Below are 16,222 nucleotides of genomic sequence, written 5' to 3' on the forward strand. Positions count from 1 at the left end.
TCATGACCTAAGCGAAAGTCCGACGCTTAACCGACTAAGCCACCCGGGCACCCCATCCTCCACCCCTTTTCTACAAGGCAACATTCTCTCCTCTTCTCAGGAGCCTTTCTCAGCTGTCCTCTTTTGCCAGCATCTTTCCATCCTCTGAGCTTTTGTGACACCGTCTACATCCACTATGCAGGTGCTCAGCCACCCATTTGTGTCCTACGTATGCTATATTATATGCAACATTTTTCCCAGTCAGAATGGAAACTCTGGAAAGCAAGACCCCAGACTTAACTCCTGCAGTGCCTGCATCACGCTTCATACTAAGTGACATAACCTATACAGAATTAATTTGCAAACCATAACCTGCTAAATAAACACAAAAACTTATCATTATAGTATATAAATTTAATAAAATCTTGGGTAAATAAAAGAATTCATTTTGATCAAAAGCCACCAGCTAACTAAACAGGTAAGATACATCTGTTCTTGGCTCAAAGACACGAGTAGTCACCGAATCCAACTTTTTCTCTTTCCTTTTTTTTTTAAGGAACATTTGGAAGACTTTGAGATGCTATCTTTCTGGCTTTCCAATACTTGTCATTTCCTCAACTGCCTGAAGCAGTACAGTGGCGAAGAGGTAGGGGCACTTGCCTGCTCTGTGTTTTGTACTGACTGCTGGTCTAGAACTTCCTCATAAGGCAGAGCCTCCCATAGGGATTGGGCACACCCCCACCTCCTGGGGCAGCCTCTGCTCCAAATGGCTTCCTACTTTCCTCCTTAGCCAGGAGGCCAATGTCACATTACTGGTTGGACAGGAGCCACAGCCAGAGACTTATAGAAAAAGGCCTGGACCTTGGGCATGATAGTAGGCCTCCATTTTCCCTGAGTTTTAAACAGTGAGGTAGATTAGATGATTTTTAAGTTTGTTTCTGGTTGTGAAATTCTGAAGATTTTAGTATTCTGATTCTAATATACAACCTTTAGATCAACATGGCTATTTCTTCAGAGCTCTCCTCTCTGCAGGATTCTTATCATTCCTCCATAATCTGTACATCCTTTGCCATTCCAACTCTGCTCCCAAGGGGCTAACATCATAAAGGATTTCTCCGCCTTCAAATATTCACAGAGCAAAATTTCATTGACCTGAAATAATGAAGGGACTTTTAGGATTTTTACTGCTCTCCCAAATGTTTCTACATTTTGTCCCCCTCCATTGACCCCCACAGTGTATGAAGTTTCCAGTGTCATACCTTCACCAACACTTGATATTGACAGACATTTTAATTATTTACCAACATCATGGGTATAAAACAATACCTTGTCAACTTAAATTGCAATTACTTGATCACTAATGAGGTCAAGAATTTTCATGTGCTCACTGGTCATTTGGGTTTCATTTCAAATCGCCTACTGACATCAGTTCTCCATTTTGTTTAGAGGTGATTTTTTTTTTCTTACTGATTTGTAGATCTTTATCATGGATAAACCATGGCTTGGCTTGTATTTTTCTTTTCATACTCAACTTCTGAATGTTGGTATATCAATCCTATTCTTCTATGACGTGTTTTAGTGTCTTGGTCAAGAAATTCTTCCCTGCCCTGAGATCATGAACTTATTTTCTTACTTTCTTCTGAATTTCTGTAACTTAAATTGGAGCTCACAATTCTGCTTTTACCTGTCTATAACTGGTGTGATTATTTATCCCATGATGTTGAGACAATGACCTTATATCTTCTTCCATGTGGATAGCCAATTGTCCCAATGAAGGAAAAGTAAAATCTAAAAATAATTCTACTAGTATTATAAAACAAAAGGAGAAACAAGTAAAGAAAGCTTAACCTTTGACTAAAAGGAATCCCAAAAGGAGCAGAGGGCACACGCCAGCCCATTTTAGACAAACTGGCATGTGTGAGACATTAATGGAAGAGGATATTATTCAACATCATTTACTTTTTTACCTTTTCTTTGCCCCTGTCAGCCATGTATACAACATTCTTTGCTCTATCTATCTGCATGTTTTTTCAGTTGCTATATATTCATTTCTATTTCACTGGGGTTTTTTTCACCTCTGCCTGTTATCGTTATATCCTCTTCTTAATGCTTTCTTTTTCTTTTGTCTCTTTGAACATATTGAATATATTGTATTAGTCTGGTGGGCTATTATAACAAAATACCACAGACTAGAAGGCTTTTAAACCACAGAAATTTATTTTCTCACAGTTCTAGAAACCTGAAGTCTGAGACCAGAGTGCCGGCATGGCTGGTACCTGGTGAGTGCTCTCTTTCTGGCTTGTGGATGGCTGTCTTTTTGCTATACCCTCACACAAACTTCCCATGGTGTGTGGGTGCAGAAAGAGAAAGATTGAACTTTCTAGTATCTTTTGTTAAAGGAACACTAATCCCATCAGATGACTGCCTCACACTTAAGACCTCATTTGATCTGAATTACTTTACTACAGCCCCCATCTCCAAATAGAGCCATACTGGAGGTGAGGGCTCCAACATTTGAATTTGGGGATATCACAGACATTTAGTCCATAACATACATCTTAAAATATTTTCAGATTGATCTATGTTCTATAATCATTAAATCATGAATCTCACTTACTGCATTAACGACCTCTTACACCTGTTTGTTTCCTTGGGTGCCTTGCAGTTGGGTGGTTTTTTTTTTTTTTTTTTTTATGAGCTTCCATGGAAGTTATTTTCCACTGTGTTCTGTAGGTGCTAGGGGCACATATTTGTAGGGTGAGTACATTGACAGTTAGTTATAGAAAATAGGACTACCACACACATGAAGAGCTCATTTGATACAAATCAGACATTAAGTTTTAAAGTATAGGAGCTGACTGTAATGTCATTAGAGAGAGAATATTTTCATTTCCTACATGCCTGTAGTATTCTAATATTTATATGTATGTATGTGCTCAAATTACTTTCAGGAATTCATGAAGCTTAATAGTCCACATCAGAATAAGAACTGCTTGAATAATTTTGACCTTTCAGAATACAGACAGATTCTTAGCGATGTGGCTATACGAATATATCACCGGTTCATTATTGTCATGGAAAATAACATTCAACCAATAATAGGTAAGAAAAGAATTGATGACCACAAAATATTTATGGTACCACTGAAATCTGAAAAACACAAATCCTGTAGGGGGAGCCGGGATGGCTCAAGGAGTTAAGAATCCCACTCTTAATCTTGGATCAGATCATGATCTCACGGTTGGTGAGATCGAGTGATTTCAAAGAATATAATTTTAAAACCAGAAAGTTTTAACTTTGTGAATGTCTAATTTTTAATTCTTTTTAATTGCTTGAAATGATTACTTCTGTAAAAGTACATGTTCGTAATTTCCTGCCTGGAAGAGTGATTCACCCCAAAGGGAAAGACCAGGAAGACCTGCTAATCCTAGGTCATTACCAAGCACTTTTGAAATCTTGAAGTCCCACTCAATTTCTTGTATGCTTTCTTCAACTTTCTGAAACTTAAATGCTTCAGGCTTTAAATGGTACAGACCATGAGTTATTTTGTTAACCTGCTCACTTTCCTGTGAAGCTGAAAGAAGAGGTACTCCAAGCCTCCAAGCATAGTTGTGCACTGCCGTTCACTCCATCTACCTCCTACACTCGGTGCTCTCCACCCCTTGATTCTCTTGCTTTCCCCGTCACAGCTGCATCCATTGCTAACTCCTGCAGAAAGTGTCCCAGCTGCTGGAACAGACCCAAGAGAGCAGTGGAAAATGTTCTCTGGTTGTCCCTACCGTGTGCAAGAAATACGTGTGTTTTCCTCTCCAGTGCCAGGCATGCTGGAGTATGAGAGCCTGCAGGGCATCTCTGGCCTGAAGCCCACGGGCTTCCGGAAGCGGTCATCTAGCATAGACGACACCGACGCCTACACCATGACCTCCGTCCTGCAGCAGCTGAGCTACTTCTACAGTACCATGTGCCAGAATGGCCTGGACCCTGAGCTGGTGAGGCAAGCTGTGAAGCAGCTCTTCTTCTTGATTGGCGCAGTCACCCTGAACAGCCTCTTCCTGCGCAAGGACATGTGCTCCTGCAGAAAAGGGATGCAGATCAGGTAAAACTCATAATTCACCACTTATACCAAGAGGCAGCTGGAAGGGATGCTCTTAACGTCTGGGGCCACACATTCCTGCCCGCCCCCCCCACCATGTAAGCTGCACTGCTGGGGGTGGGGAGTGTGCAAGAGGACTCTTGGCTTGGGGGTCATCTGCAGTCAGGTGGCGGCCCCTCCTCCCATCACTCTGCACCAGGCTAGCCCGACACTCAGACCCAGGGCCTTTAGTGGTTAAAGACTAGTAACTAGTAATTGTAGACTTTAAATCCTGGCCCTGGGTGCTTATCATACACTTAGCCAGTATTTACTGACCATCACCTCTGTGAGTAGCACTGCCTGGTGGAGGACACAAGAAACAAAGGAAAGAGTAGTTTGATCCCTGCCCTTTAAAAACTCAAAATAGCCAGATAACAATTCAAGGCAAGTATGACTAAGTCACAGACAAGTGCTGCAGAGAAGAGAGATTATCAAGGACAGAAAAGTTAAGCCTGAGAGCTGTGCACTGAGTGATTTAAAAAGGGAAAAGAACATTCCAGGCAAGAGAAATGAGGCAGGCAAAGGCATGGTGGTGGGACTGAGGAGACCCGTCCCCAGACTACAGTAGATAGTTCTGTCTAGATTAAGCAGAAGTTTGTTTTGGGAACAGCAGACTGTCAAGCTGAGGACATGATAATCCACAGTTTTGAGGTATGTCCACCTTTTCTTATCTCTTAGTTGAGGAAACACAAACCCTGAGCCATTGTTTTAATTCATGCTGTCACATGATTAGAAAACACATGAAATAGGGTAGATATTCAGGATTTTTTAATAATTTGTACAGGGATTTGATACCCATATGTGACATGAAAGCCTGAAGTCATGTTGCTAGTATCTTAAGCCAGAAGTAAACGAGACATCCATTTAGCCTTCTCAGCATTAATGAAACTTGGCATTGGACATCCCCTCAAACCAGTCTGGCAAATTCCCATGACACCAGGTTGAGGTTTTCAGATAAGGAGTATTCCTGGGGTACCTGGGTGGCTCCTGGGATACCTGGGTGGCTCAGCCGGTTGAGCATCTGACTCTTGATTCAGCTGAGGTCATGATCTCATGGTTCTGAGATCGAGCCCAGTGTCTGACTCAACACTGATGGCACAGAACCTGCCTGGGATTTTCTCTCCCTCTCTCTCTGCCCCTCTGCCCCCCCCCCCGCCCCCGCAAAGTAAATAAGTAAACATTAAAAAAAAAAAAAAAGAAGAAGATGAAGAAGGAGTATTCCCAAGGACTGAACTTTGGACTTTCTGGAACTTTTTCTCTCATTGAGAAAGCAAAGGTTCTGTTTATTTCACAAGCTCCAAGCAGAAGCCCTGTGGGCCTCTGAGGTAAGATTCAACCCTATTTAAAGTAAACTCATAAACCTAAATGTGTCATTAGAGACTTGGCTAAGCAATTCTCATTCCTTCTGTGGGTTCTCCATGAGTGAGGATGGTCATGAGCAAGACACGTGACTCTAGATCCTGTAACAACTGCTCAGAGGAGAGGCATCCTCTGTCCCCATGGGTGCTCAGTGCTTTTTCCTTTCAGCAATCGAAAGTGGACATCCAGGAAGTAATTCCTTTATGGCGTGTTGCTCTGAGTAGCATGTACATTTGACAGGGATTCATTCATTCAGGTATTTATTAGGCCGCTGGCATAGCAAGGCCCATAAGGATGTGAGGTGGCTTTACAATGAAAACACAAGCAACAAAATAATAAAACATGAATTCAAGTACACAATCAAGACCCAAAGGGAAAAAAATAGGAAACTGTGGACCGAGTAGCTTGAACACGGTTTGTGGGGACTTTCTGGCTGGCAGGATAAAAAGCAAACATTATCATCAGCTCTTTGGTCTCATTGAGTATGGTGAGGCCGATGTGTTCAGGGAAGATAAAAAGATTTTCTAGTACCTACTTTTTTGTTCGTAGTCATGAAATATAAACATACTATTTCATGTGGAACTTTATCTCACAATCTCCACAGCAGCATTTTTACAGCAGATTGCATTGTGGCTGCTTTGCTCAGTGATCTTTGATAAAAGCCAACATCAGGCGTGTGGAGACAGTTCTGTTAGGAACTACAATAATGTGGCCCAAGCACACACATTGCTTGCTTCCCTGAGGGAGTTTGCAAAGAATATGAAAGGCATTGATTGGGGTCTTACAGGACAGGCAGAATTTCAATAGACCAGGACTTAAAGGAGAGAGCACAGGCCTCAGTGAAGGAAAACCGATGGTGGGTATTAATAGCTCCCTTTGAATGGAGTGCGGATTGTTACAGAGAGAAGTGGAATGCCACTCTGAGGGTGAGCAGTGCATGCATTGGCACTCTCTCAGCATTGGCAGCCACCGTAGGTTGTTTGTTTGTTTGTTTTCCCCGAGATGGCTTTAAACTATGAATTCAATTCCCTTAATAGTTATTGGACTATTGAGATTATATATTTTATCTTAGGTGAGTTTTTTAAAGGAATTGGCCCACTCAAAGGTGTTGCATTTATGTGCATAGACTATTAACAATATTTTCTTATTATTTTAGTTTCTGCAGAATTTGTAGTAGTATTCTGCCCCCTTCTATTCCTATATTGGTGATTTGTGTCTTCTCTTTTTCCCTTGATCTACCTTGCTAGAGGTTATCAATTTTACTGATCTTTTCAAATAACCAGTTTTTGCTTTTATTGATCTTTCCCTATTTTAAAAAAATTTAATTGATTTCTATTCCTGTCTTTATTATTTCATTCCTTCTGCTTACTTCGGATTTATTTTGCTCTTCTGTTGTGCCCAAATCGCGAGTCCCAGAGACCTCCAAGGAGCCGGCACTGATGCAAATACAAAAGGGTCTTTATTATAAGCTCGAGCAGGGGCTCACCCGCCTACCGGTGTCATGGCAGCAAGGTGAAGCGAAGAACAATAGCGAATAGGATTTTTAAGGAGTAAGGGATGGGGGTGTTACAGTACATGTAGCATCATCACATAAGCACCAATTACATAGTACAGCACCCCTGGTAACAGCTTTGACCATTCAGTATCTGTGAGGTGTTCATTACTTTTGGTGGGACCCAATCATGACTTTTGAGAATCCTTTGAAAATGACCAATTATGAGGTGAGTTCAAAGGGCCCATGTGGGGTTCAGGCAAGCGGTGAGAAATTGGCTAGTTTGTATCTCCAGTTCCCAGCCTTGACTCAGACCATAGGAATGTTTTTTGATTAGCTGAACTGAGGGTGGTCCGAGGATGGCTTTAGCCTTGAACAGTCTGAGGCTTTTCCTAGAACTGGGACTGGGGCTACGTGCAGCCCGAGGTTTCTTTTAATGGAGGACTTAATTTTTGGCTCTTCACTTCTTTTTCTTGTTTCTTAAGGGAGAAGCACTGGTTATTGACTTTGAGACCTCTCTTTTCTAACATAAGCATTTAATGCTATGAATTTCTCTCCAAGCGCTAACTTTATTCCACAAATTTGAAGATGTAGTATTTTCATCTTTGTTGAGTTGAAAAATAGTTTCTACTTTCCCTGGGGTTTTACTCTTTGCCCCATGGATTATTTAGAAGTATGTTGCTTCATTTCCAACTGTTGGGAGACTTTCTTGCTACCTATCTGTTACTGACATTTAGTTTGATTCCATATGATCAAAGATCATATTCTGTCAGGCACACTCTTGCAAACAGAAGGTCGAATGGTGGCTGCCAGAGGCTGAGGAGACAGGAAAAAGGGGAGGTATTGTTCAGTGGAGTTTCGGGTCTGCAAGAAGAAAGAGTTCTAGGGATCGTTTGTACCACGTGGTACATACAGTTAACACTACTATACTGTGCACTTAAAAATGGTTAAGATGGTGTGACACCTGGGTGGCTTAGTCAGTTAAGCATTCTGACTCTTGGTTTCAGCTCAGATCATGATCTCACGGTTTGTGAGTTCGAGCCCCGTATCAGGCTCTGTGCTGATAGCATGGAGCCTGCTTGGGATTCTGTCTCCCTCTTTCTCACTGCCTTTACCCTGCTCACTATGGCCCTCTCTCTCTCTCAGGAATAAATAAATAAACATTAAAAAAAATTTAAATGACTAAGATGGTAAATTTTATGTTTTTTTATCATAATAAAAAAATAATCCCAAGATGCACACAAGTTGAAATATACCATAGATTAAGACATCAGAGTCACTAACCATCCCACTTTGAGAATGGCCCAGGTTTATTTGTTAAATAAAATCTTTTAAGTACTTTTACATTTAAAAAAACTTTGTATCATTTCAGTGTTTTTAAATTCATGAATATTTACTTATATGCCCAGAAAATGATCTGTTTTTGTGAATCATCCATGTGCAGTTAAAAAGAATGTATATTCTGCTGTGTTTGGGTGGAATTTCCTACAAATGTCAGTTAGGCCCAGTTTGTTGATGGTGTTTTTCAGTTCTATATCCTCGCTGACTTTCTGTGTTATTAATTCTATTGATTACTGAGAGGAGTGGTGAAGTCTCCATCTATAATTATGAAGCTGTATGTTCTTGCAGTTTGTCAATTTTTGCTTCATGTATTTTGAAGCTCTGTTGTTAGGTACATATGTGTTAAGAATTGTTATGTCTTCTTGGTGAGTTGGCCATCCTAACATTATGTAGGGTCCTTGTTTATCCCTCTAATGGTAATCTTTGCTGCTCTGAAATCGACTTTGTGTGAAAGCCTACTTTTTCTTTTTTTTTTTTTAATTTTTCTTTTTATGTTTTATTTATTTCTAGGAGAGAGAGAGACAGCATGAGCAGGGGAGGGTCAGAGAGAGAGGGAGACACAGAATTGGAAACAGGCTCCAGGCTCTGAGCTGGCTGTCAGCACAGAGCCCGACGCAGGGCTTGAACCCACGAACCGTGAGATCATGACCTAAGCGAAAGTCAGACGCTCAACCGACTAAGCCACCCAGGCGCCCCTGAAAGCCTACTTTTTCTTTTGATTAGTGTTCTCATAGTGTATCTTTTTTCATCCTATTACTTTTAAGCTATCTGTCATATTTGAAGTGACTTACTTTACTTTTTTTTTTTTTTTTTCATTTTAGAGAGAGAGTGTGCAACTGGGGGATGGGGCAGAGGGAGAGAGACAGAGAATCTTAAGCAGGCTCCACATTCAGCACAATGTCCGATGCAGGGCCTGATCCCATGACCCTGAGCTCATGACCTGAGCCGAAATCAAGAGTCAGACGCTCAATCAACTGAGCCACCCAGTTGCCCCTAAAGTGATTTTCTTATAGGCAGTGTACATTTGGATCTTGTTTTGTTTTGTTTTGGATTTTTTAAAGCAAGTCTGACAATCTGTGCTTCTTAATTGGAGTGTTTAGATCATTTCAATTTAGTGTAATTATTGATATGTTTAGATTTAAGTCTACCATTTTATTATTTTCCATTTGTTCCTTCTGGTTTTTATTTCTCTGACTTCCTTTCTCTGCCTTATTTTGGGTTCTTTGAATATTTTTTACCCTTTTAATTTTATCTACTGTATTTTTACTGTATATCTTTGTGTTTTTTTAGTGGTTGTTCTAGGGATTACAGTATGTATACTTAACTTCTTCAGTCTGTTTATAATCCTTACCTTAACCGTGTCAAGTGGAATGTGGGAAGCTAACAATCACGTAGTTCCCTTTCCCCTTTCCACTTTATGTTCTAGTTGTTTTATGTATTATATCTACATAACCAAAAACTGTGCCAGGTAATGGTATAATTTTTATTTTAAATTATCTAGGATATTTTAAGGAACTCAATAGAAGCATCATCTATTATATTTACCCATGTATTTAAAATTTCTGTTACTCCTTGATTCTTAATGTTCCAAGTCTTATGTTTTCCTCCAAATATCATTTTGGTATCATTTCCTTTATGCCTGAAGAAATTCTGTCAGTAGGTTCTTGTACAGCAGATTCACTGGCTATACTTAGTTTTCTTTCATCTAAAAATGCCTTCTTTTCACCTTCATTCCTGAAGTAAATTTTTGTGGAATATAGAATTCTAAGTTGACTTTTTTTTTTCATCATTTTAAAAATGTTTCACACTTTTCTGGCCTCCATGGTTTCTGATGAGAAATGCAAGGTTATTTGAATTATTGTTTCCCTACAAGTAATGCAGTTTTTCTCAGATTGCTTTCAAGATTTTTTTCTTTGTCTTTACTTTTCCACAGTTTACTTAGGATGTGTCTAGGTATGGATTTCTTGGGGTTTAATCTCTTTGAGATTCTCTGAGTTTTTTGAATCTTTAGGCTTGTATATCTCACTAAATCTGGGATATTTTAAGTCATTTCTTCAAATGTTTTGTCTGCATCTTAATTTCTCCTTTCCTCTGGAACTTCAATAACACGAATATTAAACCTTTCATTATTATCCCATGAGTCCATAGGTTCTGTTTTTTATTTTTTTCAATTTTTCCCCCTTTGTATTCTTTAAATTAAATAATCTCTTATTGACCCCTTCAAGTTCACAGATTCTTTCCTCTGCCATCTCTATTCTGCTATTGAGCCCATTAAAAGAATTATTTTTATTTTTGTTAGTGGGTTTTTCACTTCTAAAATTTTCATTTGGTTTTTCTTTATATCTTCCATTTCTTTTCTGAGACTTTCTGTCTGTCCCTTTATTTCAAGAAAGTTCGTTTTCACTTTTTGGAACATTTTTGTGATAGCTTCTTTAAAGTCTCTGTCAGATAATTCCAAGTGTGTGTCATCTCAGAGTTGACACCTGCTGATTGTCTTGTTTGATGCAAATTGAGGTTTTCCCGGTTCTTCATATGCCAAGTAATTTTGAATTGTATCCTGGACACTTTTGATATTATACTGTGAGATTGTGAATTTTTCAGTGTTATGGAGAGTGTTGGTATTTTTATCGGATTATCACCCCATTTGAGTTCAGTTGCAAGTTCTGACCATCCATCCTTTGTGGCTCCTGTTTCCCATGTCAGTTTTCAAAGCCTTTGTAATGCTATTTGGTTCTGTCTCTTGTGCGACACACAGTGGTCAATCTGAAACTTGCATGGTACTCTGTTCCACAGTTTAGTCCTCAAAGTCTATGTTTGCTTTTGAGGGTCAGTCAGATCCATGTGTGAGCCCAGAGGTGTACCAAGGAGTTCATAAACATTGTCAAGGGAGTGCTTTCCCAAGTTCCTCCTTCTCCAAATCACCCCTTATACTTTCCAGATTGCTGGGAATCACTCTCTCTTTGGTCCTCCAGACAGAAAATTGGGGCTTTACTTACCTCACTGTGTGGTACTTCCTGTAAATGTCTTCAGCTGAGGCTAAGTGGTGGCAGAATAGAACACTGGGGCTTCACCCCATTCTCTTAAACCACAGTTGCTCCAATGGAGAAGATTTTTCTCCCCGTGAATTTTAGCCTCCTCCTGGACCCCATTGCCACCACTGCTACTACAGGGAAAGTGTTTGAGGCCTTAACATGAAAGAATGAAGAAAAAGGAGAAAAAAGAAAAACAGGATTTCCACCCTCTCAGGAGCATTAATGCACCTCTTCTCAGCCCCTCAAGCCAGACCTAGAGGCCTCCTTCTGAAGCTGTTTGTTGTCATCAGTACCTACTCCTGACTTTCAGGCTTCTTTGAGGTCAGGCTAATGAATAGCAGATGGAATAAACTGGTAAACTGATTGCCCATTTGGCAATACCTCAAATACTGTTCTTCCCCAATCCACCTGGTACTATTTGCTTTTCAGAGTCCTCAAATAGCTGCTTCAAAGCATTCCATCAAGCTTTTATAGATGCATTCAGTGGGAGGGGCCAACTGGAGTGTGTTCTTACCAAGAACCAGAACTCCACCACTGATTCTCCCCCTTTTTCTTTTAATTGAGGTATAATTAACATACAGTGTTATACTTGTTTCAAGTATACAATATAATGATCCAACAACTCTATACATTACTCAGTACTCATCAGGATAAGTCTACTATTAATCCCCTTTATCTGTTTTGTCCATCCGCCTACCCACCACCCCTCTGATAACCACTGTATCTGTATTTAAGAGTCTGTTTTTTACTTGCTTCTTTTCTCCTTTATTTGTTTTGTTTCTTAAATTCCACATGTGAGTGAAATCATATGGTATTTGTCTTTCTTTGAATTATTTCATTTAACATTATACCCGCTAGGTCCATCCATGTTGTTGCAAATGGCAAGATCTCATTATTTTTTATGGATGAGTAATATTTTATATTTCACTGTACATATATAACACACCGTCTTTATCCACTCATCTGTGGACCAGATATACACCTGGGTTTCTTCCATATCTTGACTATTATGAATAATGCTATAATAAACATAGGGGTGCATATATCTTTTTGAATTAGTGTTTTTATTTTCTTTGGGTAAATACCCAGGGGTGGAATTACTGAATCATATTCCACCACTGATCTTTAATTGGGAGAACTAACATGCTCAAGATCCAGATTAAGGAAGGACTATAGCAGTACTAAATAGAATCGATTAGAAGGAACGAGATGGGAGGCCCAGTAGGAATCAATTGTAATAAGAACTCAAACTAGTGGGAAAAAATTGACAGTGCAAAAAGGGGGAAAACCAGTGTAAGAGATGGTATCTCACACTCAATACATCTCTATGGAATACATCAATTCAGAATTATTGTACAAGTGTTATTATCAAAGACCCACATAGGGAGTTGCTAATTTTTTAAATATAATTTATTGTGAAATTGGCTTACATACAACACCCAGTGCTCATCCCAACAAGAGGGAGTTGCTAATTTAAAAGGTCAGAGCTAGAAATGAACTTAGAGAGCAACACTCAGTTTTTTTAAAGTTTATTTATATAAGTAATCTCTACACCAAACGTGGGGCATGAACCCATGGCCCTGAGATCAAGAGTCACATGCTCCTCCGATTGAGCCAGCCAGGCGCCCCCACTCAATTTTTTAAAACAGCTTCATTGATAGATAATTTACATGCTGTAAAGTTTACCTGTTCTTTAAACCATATCCGTGTAGTTCAATGGTTTTTAGTATATTTACAGAGTCACGAAAACATAACCATAATGTGATTTTAAAATAGTTCCATCACTCCAGAAAGAAACCTTACACCTATTAGCAGCCACTCTTACCCCTACCACATCCCACCTCCCCAGTCCCCTCTCCCTCAGCCTAGGCAACCACAAATATATTTTCCTTCCCTATATAGGTTTCCCTGTTCTGGACACTTTTATAAATGGGATCATAAAATGTGATATCTTTTTTTTTATTTTTAAGTGTATTTATTGATTTTGAGAGAGACAGTGCAAGTGAGGGATGAGCAGAGAGAGAGGGAGACAGAGAATCCCAAGCAGGCTCCACACTGTCAGCATGGAGCCCAGTATGAGGCTCGAACTCATGGAACCGTGAGATCATGACCTGAGCCAAAACCGAGAGTTGGATGCTTAAGCAACTGAGCCACCCAGGAGCCCAAATGTGATATTTTGTAACTGACTTCTTGCACTTAGCATAAAGCTTCCACCACTCATCCCTGTGGTAGCATGTATCAATACCTCATTCCTTTTTATTGCCGAATACTATTCCATTGTATGGACATATCATAATTTGTTTATCTGTCAGTTGGTGGACATTTGGGTGGCTTTCATTTTCTGGCTATTATGAATAATGCTGCAGTGAACGTTTGTGCAGTTTTTTATGTGGACATGCTTTCAGTTATCTTGAGCGTTAGAAGTAGAATTGCCAAGTCATATGGCAGTTCTGAGTTTAACATTTTGAGAAACTTCCAATCTGTTTTCCTTAGCAGCTGTACCATTATACATTCCTACCAGCAGTATATGAGGGTTCTCAGCATTCTCATTTACCCGGAGAGGTTGAGTAACTTTCCAAGTTCACATAGTAGATGGGTGGGACTAAAACCCATGCCTCTTAACTCAGAAACTTATGATAAATACTGACAGAAACAAGAATAAAAACCCCAGTGTACTGAATGAAAGCCTTCTGCCAATTGAAAATTTGCTGCCAAGGGACACCTGGGTGGCTCAGTCGGTTAAGTGTCCCACTTCAGCTCAGGTCATGATCTCGTGGTTTGTGAGTTCGAGCCCTGCGTTGGGCTCTGTGCTGACAGCTCAGAGCCTGGAGCCTGATTCAGATTCTGTGTTTTCCCTTCTCTCTGCCCCTCCCATGCTCAATGCTCTGTCTCCCTCTGTCTCTTAATAATAAATAAAAACATTTAAAAAAATTTTTTAAAACAAGAAAATTTTCTGCCAAGTTAGGAAAAGAAATCAGGTTTTTTATACCAATATAAATCTTCAAATATCACTATGATTTTTTTTCCTTCAGTAGATTTTCAAATCCATTATTAAGGGTATTTTAATAGATTACTTTATAAATTATTACAGTCGCTGCTTTTGGCTCAGTTTTTCCCCAAAGTTTATAGCTGGTATGGCTCCTTACACCTGATCATCAAGATCCTTAGAACCATGGATCACGAGAGCTGATCATCTGGTCCACCTCCCTCATGTTACAAATGAAGAAACTGCCGGACTCTGGTCCTAAGGCTCTCAGTGAACTCAGGTACCCTCTTAGGACACACTGGGTGATTCAGCACCCTCTCCTGAAGTGTTCTCGATGTATCACCCACTGTTCTCTGCTTCTCTGGCTTTTACTCCAGGTGCAACATCAGCTACTTAGAAGAATGGCTTAAAGATAAGAATTTGCAGAACAGCTTGGCCAAGGAAACTTTGGAACCTCTCTCTCAAGCAGCCTGGTTGCTTCAGGTCAAGAAGACCACAGACAGTGATGCCAAGGAGATTTTTGAACGCTGTACCTCACTGTCTGCTGTGCAGGTGACCATGCTTGCTGAGTCTGTCCCTGATCTTCAACAACAGATCATGTCATCAGTGTCCTCCTTTCTGGCTTAGCCAGCCATAGGGTGTATCTGAGGCTCTGTGTGCCTTTTGAGGGGCACGTGTGTCTTCCATGAACCACCCCCTCATCTAAAAAGCTTTCATTTAATACTAACTTAGGGCTTAAAAACACAAAAGTGTATCTGATACATTCTCTGCCCACAAAACACAGATGTGATTGTATGGACAGTCGGGGGCATAAAGGAAGGAGTCTGGAGTACATGGTTCCTAGAGCCAAATCACAGTCTCAAAGAACTGTGTGTGGTTCCTAGCAGTGCCCAAACCATTAGAATCATTATTTCATTGACAGACTTATCCTTTTTCATGGTCTAACAACATCCATGTGCTATTTGCAGATCATAAAGATCCTTAATTCATACACACCAATAGATGACTTTGAGAAAAGAGTGACTCCATCCTTTGTTCGCAAAGTGCAGGTAAGATCCTTAAGGATGTGCCTTTTAATTTTCCGCATAAGAAATTGATATGGAGGAGTGCTTGGGGGCCTCAGTCGGTTGAGCATCTGACTCTTGATTTCAGCTTAGGTCATGATACCTTGGTCATGGGATGGAAGCCCGCATTGGACTCTGCGCTGAGTGTGGGGCCCGCTTAAGATTATCCCTCTGTCTTTCCCTCTGCCCCTCTCCCCTACTTGCACGCTCTCTCTAAAATAAAATTTAAAAAAAAAGAAAAGAAAAAAGAAATTGACATTGAACTAACGTTATAGAAATCTAAGGTTAAAGCACATTTACCAAACATGCAAATGAAAGGCACTTAGCAAAAGTAGCAGGAATTTTCCCTGTCAAACACCCCCGTTTGCAGAGCCCATTTTAGCCTCAGTGGGAAGGAATGAAAACACCCAAATCACCACTCACCTTCTATGTTTCTTCAGCATGTTTATTATCAGTCTTCTTATCAGTCTGTGCAAGAGAGCAGAGGCTGAATGGAAACAGAGTCTTGTATACCCATTTGTTTTCTTATTTTAATCCCTAAAGTTTCTTCCCCAATCACCTAGGGCATTGGTTCTCACAATTTAGTTCAAGGATCTTGGAGACCCTTTCAGAGGGCCTGAAAAGTCTTCTTTTTTCTAAATACATATGCGTGAGGCAGACTTTTCTTCATATACTTCAACTAAAATGACATGTCACCATGGGTTGAATGTAGAAATGGATACAAGGTTCCACCTATCATATTATGTCAGGCATTAAAAAGATTTACAAAAATATAAAACAGTACTGCCTCCTACTCATTTTTTTGTTTTCAAAAATAGTTATTTTTCAATACATGTT

The 16,222-nt window shown here is 39.9% G+C and overlaps 1 protein-coding gene across 1 annotated transcript in view; it reads left to right on the plus strand.

Annotated features, from left to right (window-relative positions):
* Positions 1–16,222, plus strand: part of MYO5C (myosin VC) — a 106,562-nt gene that overhangs the window by 88,084 nt on the left and 2,256 nt on the right. The window contains exons 36-40 of the mRNA XM_039237163.1: positions 536–625; positions 2,931–3,081; positions 3,793–4,075; positions 14,699–14,873; positions 15,290–15,370. Of these exons, the coding sequence (XP_039093094.1) occupies positions 536–625; positions 2,931–3,081; positions 3,793–4,075; positions 14,699–14,873; positions 15,290–15,370 (780 nt within the window). The remainder of the gene's footprint in view (positions 1–535; positions 626–2,930; positions 3,082–3,792; positions 4,076–14,698; positions 14,874–15,289; positions 15,371–16,222) is intronic.

Source organism: Hyaena hyaena, unplaced genomic scaffold (genome assembly GCF_003009895.1).
Source record: "Hyaena hyaena isolate Hyena2069 unplaced genomic scaffold, ASM300989v1 scaffold_120, whole genome shotgun sequence".
Classification (NCBI taxonomy): Eukaryota; Metazoa; Chordata; class Mammalia; order Carnivora; family Hyaenidae; genus Hyaena; species Hyaena hyaena.